Raw genomic sequence first — 8,512 nt, forward strand, 5'->3', positions numbered from 1 at the left:
TTTAGGTTTCTACTGCAGTGAGAAAAAGTGCATGGAGACACAACGAGTTATTAAGAGTCATTAGAAAATGTTCATCCTGCCAAAAACTGATCAAAAAATATAAATCCAAGTACCTGTGGTGACATGCAGCGGTTAGCACCGTCGCCTCACAGCTACAAGGTCCTGGGTTCGAATCCTATACTCGTTCTGCGTCTGTCTCTCCACGTGGTCCTGGTGGACGGAGTTTGTAGAGACATCATCGGGTGTATTTTGTAATATTCGTGGAGTTTATTTGTCATTTTTCAAAAACCACTACAGAATGACATGCATGAGACTCTGCAGATTGTCTTTTTTAATAATACATTGGCCTTGTTGTCATATCTCAGTGTTTCTTAAAAGCTGAGGATATAACTGTGGTGGTACTTGACAGACATGGAGGCAGAAACTAGTGCAAGTTAGCGATGGAGATTAACTCCTCAGGTTTGTTATCTGACCAACATGGTTGCTCTCTGGAGCCCTTCATAAACTGTAAAGTCACATTAAAAACAAAAAAAAAGGTTTGGAAATTTTCCAGGAATCACAAAAGATGCCATAGCCTGAAAAAATATAAATGAAATTGCAAACTCTCCAAAAACTCAACATCTCAGAACCACAATAAAATCATAAGCTAGCTTTGCTAGCAGCTAGCAACAGCAGCTAGCAACAGCAGCTAGCAACAGCCGCTAGCGCAAGAGCGATATGTCACAACAGCAGCTAGCGACTTTTTTAACCATCTTAGCCAGCGTCAAATGTGTCAGCAAAAGACTATATAAATGTAAATATAGTTAAATTTGGCATTAGCTGGCCACCACAAATGCCAGTACTGACATTGCAATTGGTGAAATTCAATGTGAAAACTACATACAAAAAACCAAAACCAAACTAACCAGGGATGTGAACTGGGGAGGAGTAATTGACAAGCTAACTAAACAAAAGATTAGGCTGACTTTACCTGAACACTGAAGTCCAACAACGACAAAACTCAGGACATGGGCAAAGGAGACTAAACACATGAGTTCATCATTACAGTTGCACAAAGCAACAAATCCATTGGTGAAGACACAAAACATAAATTATGTTGATTAAAGCTGGAGCGCTTATAAAGAGAAAAAAACGTATATTTTCTGATTAAAGAAAATAGATATTATTTAAGTACTACATCAACAGATTGAAGAATGAATTTAAGCTTGTTTATGCAGCTCTCTCTATATTAGTACTATTTTTTGTTTGTGTTATTGTTTGTTACTTTTTTAAAAATACTGTTACAATTTCATTAAACTACTTTAAAATTAAAGTAAAATAAAATAAAAGCGCACCTCAAAACGTGGGCGGAGCTTCCGGCTGCGTCATGACGTAGCTGGCGGGAGTTGTGACGTAGCGTTTCCTTGTTTTCAACGCAGCGCGGGAGATTCAGGAGAAGAGGAGCTGCGGAGTCACCGGAGACGCTGTAAGTTCTCTAATTAGTTGCCATATTTTAAAGTCATGACTAGTCGGATAAATTGTTCTGTTAATCTGAATCGAAGTTCTGCTGCCGTAAACACAGTTTATCTGTCGAACCGGGCAGTTTGAAACAGCGCTGCGGCTACAGGTGACAGTCGTTAGCTAAACTCTGCAGCTAGCTGGTCCCAATTATCTGGTCCTGCAGAGGGTCAAAACGGCAGAACAGAGGAGACCGGAGCTGTACACAAGTGTCACAGATGTCGCTTCACATGTTGATTGTTGCCTTTGTTTGTGTGTTCAGTGTTTGTTAAGATGCCTTGTGAGAGGAAGCCGATGCGCTACGGGCACTCCGAGGGACACACCGAGGTCTGCTTCGACGACTCTGGGAAGTAAGTCACAGAAATAAAAAAGGCTTTAAATCCTGTTTTTCACCGTCTGTCAGGGCTGATGTCGAAAGAAATTATATCTGAGCGTCAGTGGAAGTTTTCTTTGGGTACTTTCTGTATGTCAGACAGTAATTCTAGTGTTTTTAAAATATTATTTTACAGTATTATTGTACTTGACTTATGATCATCAGTGTTTACTCATAGATGCTGATGTTCTGGATATAATCTTTGAATGAGCCTGGGGTCATGTGTTGATTCATAGTATTGCAACATGATTATAAATAAATGATCCTCATTATTATTTTTACATGTATAAACCTCTAACAGACACTCCACAAACAAATTTTTTCCCACAGTTGCAATGTAAATAAAATAAATACAACAGGTATAACTCAAAGTTAGGGAAATTGTAGTGTTGTAATATAATATATTGTTTCTGGCGCTTATTAATTAAAGTATATGGTCTGGACTTGGATGTATTATACTACAGTATGTTGATAATATTCTGCCCTTCTTATTTGTAATTATGCTGTACAAAACAAAAGAATACCTATTATTATTGTTGTTGTTGTTGTTGTTGTTATTATTGTTATTATTATTACAGAGATAAGATCAGTTCCTGCTGTGTGGAAGTTTGCAGTGTTGCAGCCCTAAAGGGGACAGTGCAGAAATGTTCATTTTAAAACAAACAAATATAAATAAATACTTGATATTGTGCATGTGAATGTGGAAAATGGTGGTTTCTTTGTAGAAAGTCATTGACAAGGCAGTGATTATTCAGTGAGTAGAAAACACATAAAAAACATCAAACCTTTGATGGTTTCAGCTTCTCAAACGTGATGATTGTGTGTGTTTTTGTGTCACATCTGACAATAAACCTGGACTGTGATGTCTTCAATTTGCCATTTTTATTTTATTTTTTTGAAATTTCATTCACAAAACGGTTATCTGTAAAAACAACAGGTCCATTAATCAGTGATGAAAATATTAGTTGGGGTATTGAGTGAATCTTGTCAAAGCTTCACATGAAATCTGGTGGAAAAATTTGTTTATGTCGAAACTGTGTCACTCTGAGTTGACGTGACTCCCCGTCCTGATGAACTGAGCAGCTTAAAAACAACTGAGTGATAAAACACTTCCTGCTTTTCCTTCTGCATCACAATATTCCTCATATCTGACCCTGATGAACTTTTCCTCAGGTTCATTGTTACTTGTGGCAACGACGGAGACGTTCGGATCTGGGAAAGTCTGGACGATGACGATCCAAAGTTCATCACTGTCGGGGAGAAGGCCTATTCACTGGCGCTCAGGGTTGGTTCAACTTATTTAGTGAACTGGGACGGACTCATGACGTTTGGTTAATCTGCACTGAGACGTTTTCTAATGAGTCGACTCAATCAGACGTTCTCTCCTCCATAGAACGGCAAGCTGGTGACGGCGAGTTCCAACAACACGGTTCAGATGCACACGTTTCCTGACGGGGATCCGGACGGCATCCTGACCCGGTTCACCACCAACGCCACACATGTCACCTTCAACAGCAGCGGCTCCAGAGTCGCTGCCGGGTCCAGGTACTCCAACGTTTTGTGTTAAATAACATAAATAGAAGCAGAAGGGGGAAAAAATGCCAGGCTGGCTCTGTTTGAAGGTGTGAAAATCGTTATTCAGTTAAATTTGTGGTTTTATGTGTAGTTATGTTCTGTAGCTGTTTAACTCTGCTGACTTCCTGATGTCAATATATTCTTTTTGTTTTTTAAACCCTTGGACATAGCCGGCTACATGACTTTCTCCTGTTTACAATCTTTATGCTAAGCTAGGTAGTGCTGCAAAACTAATCTACTAGTTGTCAACTATTGAATGAATGTTTGAGTAATTTTAAAAGGAACAAAGTCTCAATTCTTTGATTCCAACTTATCAAATTAAGATATTTTCTGGTCTCTTTCCTCCTCTATGGCAGTAAACTGAATATCTTTGGGCTGTGGAAGAAAAACAAGACATCTGAGGAGATCATGTTGGGCTTTAGGAAACACTGGTGGACATTTTTCACATTTTTCTGACATTTTATAAACCGAACAATGAATTGATTAATCAAAAAATAACTGCCAGATTAATTGACAAAAAAAAAAATTGAGTAGTTATAATAATTGAGTACAGTTTCACATTTAGGATTCAGACATTTTCATATATCAGTTTTATCATCTAAATTAAAAAGAAGGATAATTTACTGAAACTGTTAATTTTTATTTTTTGTAGACGCTGAAGAACTTTATCAGTAGATGAACTTTCTGGGAGCGGTTTTAAAATGTCGAAATAAATGTATTTATTTGGCAATTTTAAAATGAAAGATGTTAGAAAATAAACTACAAAACATAAAGAAAAGGCATTAAGGGAATCACTAAAAGAATAGAGATAGAGGAAAAAGCATAATGTAAGAAATTAAAGACAGAGTGTAGCTGGGATGTGACTTCTTATGGGGAGTAAAAAGTGTAATTTCGACCCAAAAATGGAAAACAGTCCACCGCATTTGTATTCTTTAATTGGAAGGAAATAGAACTTTGCTGTCTGTCTGTGCAATGGTTTAAAAAAAAAAAAAGAATTAAAAAAGCAGATTCCTGGACAGAAGTCACATCATCCTTGAAGGAATTTAAAGGATAAACCAGGACGTCCAGCTGAATGCACAGATTCATCTGTTGCTCCTGAGATGTAGTTTCTCGCTGACGTGCTTCCAGAGACGAGTGAACGTCACTTTTATTTAGTCAAACCAGGCGGGTTTTCTCCTGTGGCTGCTGAGGCTGTCGTGCGTAACATTCGGTGCATCCTATGACTGAAGCAGCCTCTGATCCCATTAGCTTCAGCGTTGTTGTTCCAGAGCAGATATTTCCACCTGGCAGACGGAGCATCGGTTTATGATTAGCCCTGATTGGAGATAAACGTCTGTTTGCTGCCAGAATTGATTTGCTCTAAACAGGTTTATGACGGCAATCAAAGCCCAGAGCATGGCGCCTCATTGATGCTTCTGTTTTCTCGCAGCTCGTTTCTGTCGTGGCATCGATTGTTAGCATTCGGACATCTGTAGCTGTTAGTGCAGATTTGGTATCTGCAGCCAGGTGGACGTTGGAGGAAATCATCGTGCTGCTTTTGCTCATTGATTTGATGATTTGCACTCGTGTTGGTTTGCAGCTGACGCGTCCTTTCCCTCGATTCTCTCGTCACGTGTGACCTCAAGTTTTCTGCACGTGTCAGTTTGCTCATGTTTAATCTGAATCCCTCCGTGTTCCTCAGCGACTTCATGGTGAAGGTGGTGGAGGTGTCGGACAGCAGCCAGCAGAAAACGCTGCGAGGTCACGAAGCCCCGGTTCTCAGTGTCGCCTTTGACCCCAAAGACGACTTCTTGGTAGGTAAAACTTCCCTCTGGTGGCAGAAATGCAACGCTGGGCTGAAGATCAGATCTCGTGTCCAACAACTAAAGTTTTAAATTGCTCATGAAACACAAAACTCAAATGGCTCATCCTTCTTCTGTTCCATAACTTTGTTCACTTCCATCTAAGGATCTACAGCTGGGAGAAGCTTGAGGATCATAATTTGACGCTGACAGACTGATGACTTATTTACAGTAAAATAGGGCTGTTGGTCAAATAAAATCCTCTTTCAGCGATTGATTGGTCGCAGAGAGAAAAACTAATCTGCACGTTATCTGAAGATGAAGTCAACTGTCCGCAGTGTTGTGACGACCTTCTACCTGCAGCCTGATGAGCCTCAGTGATTATAAATGTACATAAAAAGCTGGTACATTAAGTAACCTGATTATTATTATACTGAAATGGTTACAACAGACTCAGCAGACCAGCTGCTCATATTCACATGATTTCTAAAAGTAGAACAACATCAGCTGGTGATTCCAGCACGAGAACTATGAAGGAATGAAACAGACAAAGTAGTTGCTGTTTTTAGTTCATCTGACATTTGTTCATTTGTTAATTTAAAAGGATCCCCGTTAGCTGACGCCAAGACGTCAGCTCGTCTTCCTGGGGTCCAGACAGTGAAATACCAAAAACAAGCGTTACAGTCTGAAGTAAAACTAGAACAAACAACAACAAAAACACAACAAGAATAATCAAAGTAGTAACAGAAATACATTATAAAAAAAACATGGAAAAGATGTTGCTTGTTGAGCTGCGATACACAAAGCTTACACTTTTGAACACTGTTTTGGACAAACTGCAGCCACACACACGACTTCTTTGACATGATGTCAGTTAGTTTGGAGCTGACTGTGAGTAAACGTCCCTTAAACAAGTTAGATCTTGCAGACTCCATCAGGTTGGGGGAGTTTAGAGTTGTAACCAGCTCCCTCCTACCAAAACTACCTAAAAAACCTGCTTGACCAACAAAAACCACCTGATCCAACCACCACAACAGGCCTGAGGTCGATAGCTGGACTCTTCTCCTCTGTGGTTCCACGATGGGGGAACGAGTTACCAAACTCTGTTTGATCTGCTGACTCCCTCTCAGTCTTTAAGAAAAGAGTAAAGACCAGCTCTTCACTGAGCACCTTTGAACTTGACAGACTGAAAATAAAGAAAACAACAAATAAAAGTCCTATGACCTCCCTACAGCCTGCTATTGGCATCAGCGCCCGATCACACTTGTTCTATGGAGCTTATCCAGATTGTTTTCTCCTGACTAGATCCTTACTTGTCTTGTATCTGATCTCAGATGTGCGTCGCTTTTGATAAACGCGTCTGCTAAAAGAAATTATAGAAATGTAGAAACACACTGTAGTCAGTTCCTCCTGCTGCCAAAAACAGTTGATTCATCCTGAAAGTGGTGCTTTTCTGGTTATGAAAGTAACAACGTCGGTTGTCTGACCACTGAGAATTTTGTCAGATTAGCGTGTATCGACCAACCAGTCGACCTGGAGGCTGCAGCGCTACAATAAACCGACGTGTTCTGCGTGATAACCAGCAGTGCAGTTACATAGCTGACCTGTGGAGGGACAAAACAACGAAAGTAAACATGTACGCAAAGTAAAAATGATTGACTGTGAAGTGACTCAAATATGTGGCTCAAACACGTGTGAAACTGATTTACAGAACAAACGATTCCTGTTTTTAAGAAACCTGCTGCACATGAAAACAAAACCACATAAACAGAAAGTGTGCACTTTTAAACTGCTAGCGTTGACGTTCTCCTAATTGTTCATGTTTTTGTGTTTCATGTGATCCTGAAGCACATGAAAGTAAATTCGAAACAGAAACAGACAAGACAAGATGCACTTAAACGTATTCAAACAGAAGCAATCACTCTGTTCTCACTTACTGTGAATCAGCGCGACATAAATCCACTAAAAGACTTAAATGAATTAATGAGCACAGCACGCTTCTCAGAAAGTACAGCTGCTTGTTTTGTCCACTATTTAGATGAGCTAGAGTAAATCTGTGGAAGACATTTAACCAGACTTGGTTAACCTGCTTGTTTTAAATCCAGGATAATGTTTTTGTTCGTCACGTCTTTGTCCGGTTTGTCTTCCAGGCGTCTGCCAGCTGCGACGGCTCGGTTGTCGTGTGGAACATTGAGGAGCAGGTTAGTGTTTTTTTTGTCATTTCACAGTGGAAAATATCACAACAACAGCCGCATGTATTTATTATCTTTGTGTTTCCAACGGCTCAGACTCAGGTGATCAGTTGGCCTCTGCTGCAGAAGACGAACGACGTCAGCAACGCCAAGTCTCTGTGTCGCTTATCCTGGCAGCCGAGAACAGCGAAGGTCAGAGGAGCAACCTGGTGTCTGTTTGTGTTCCGTCAGTGTGAAGACAGTATGTTGCCCGTTATTATCCCATCAGAGCCTAAAACAACACAACCCGTCTCTGTGTGTCAGCTTTTAGCGGTTCCCGTAGAAGCGAAGGTGCACCTTTATGAACGAGGCTCCTGGGAACACGTGAGCAGTTTGTCGGATGATCTGCTCACACAGGTGAGTCCAGGCAAACACAAACTGAAACCTCTGTCGCTGTTGTCGTCAGTCAGAAACAGCGGTTGTGTATCATTAGAGAGTGCAGAGGTGCCAGCAGGGTTTGTGTGAGTCTGTGTTACTTTTATTTGACAGAAATCTACAAGTTGTCCTGTTATTTCTGACAATGTCATGAGCAAAAACTGCCTCTTACACTCAAGTAAATTAAACTGTAATTAACAAATCTGGTTAAAAAAAAAATAGTTTTTTAAAAATTCTCAATCATTCTGCGATGAAGCACAAACCCTGGTTAGCTGTGATCCTGTGTGTAAGCGTGAAAGCAAACCTGCCTTCAGTTTAGACACACAAACCACCACAACTCAGATCCACACGTCATGTAGCGACAAAACTTTTGTGGATCCTTGAAAGTTTAAGAAGGTTTTCTGGCTAAAATGTTCTCGTTTTAAATGATCACATAATGATTTTGAGTCTTTAATACAAAGTTGTGTCTTTACATCTGTCCAGTCGTTGTCGTGTTTAAACAAAAAAAGCATCAAATACGTAAAAAAAACAAAACAGTTTCCACTGTCAGAGTTGTGATACGTGGGATTAATTCAGATCCAGACATGAAGACATTTTAGATTGATTGAAGCTGATGATGTTCACCATGTTGTGCATCTCGTTGTCTGAGCTCAATAAAAGCATATTTTGTAATGTAGTTG

The 8,512-nt window shown here is 40.0% G+C and overlaps 1 protein-coding gene across 1 annotated transcript in view; it reads left to right on the top strand.

Moving 5' to 3' along the window:
- Window positions 1-1,443: 1,443 nt before the first annotated feature.
- Window positions 1,444-8,512, top strand: part of wdhd1 (WD repeat and HMG-box DNA binding protein 1) — a 23,427-nt gene continuing 16,358 nt past the window's right edge. The window contains exons 1-8 of the mRNA XM_008299844.1: window positions 1,444-1,465; window positions 1,760-1,847; window positions 3,044-3,155; window positions 3,264-3,415; window positions 5,127-5,238; window positions 7,377-7,427; window positions 7,515-7,610; window positions 7,722-7,858. Coding sequence (XP_008298066.1) covers window positions 1,771-1,847; window positions 3,044-3,155; window positions 3,264-3,415; window positions 5,127-5,238; window positions 7,377-7,427; window positions 7,515-7,610; window positions 7,722-7,858 — 737 coding nt within the window. The 5' untranslated portion in view covers window positions 1,444-1,465; window positions 1,760-1,770. The remainder of the gene's footprint in view (window positions 1,466-1,759; window positions 1,848-3,043; window positions 3,156-3,263; window positions 3,416-5,126; window positions 5,239-7,376; window positions 7,428-7,514; window positions 7,611-7,721; window positions 7,859-8,512) is intronic.

Source organism: Stegastes partitus, unplaced genomic scaffold (genome assembly GCF_000690725.1).
Source record: "Stegastes partitus isolate 25-593 unplaced genomic scaffold, Stegastes_partitus-1.0.2 Scaffold1472, whole genome shotgun sequence".
In the NCBI taxonomy this organism is placed as follows: domain Eukaryota; kingdom Metazoa; phylum Chordata; class Actinopteri; family Pomacentridae; genus Stegastes; species Stegastes partitus.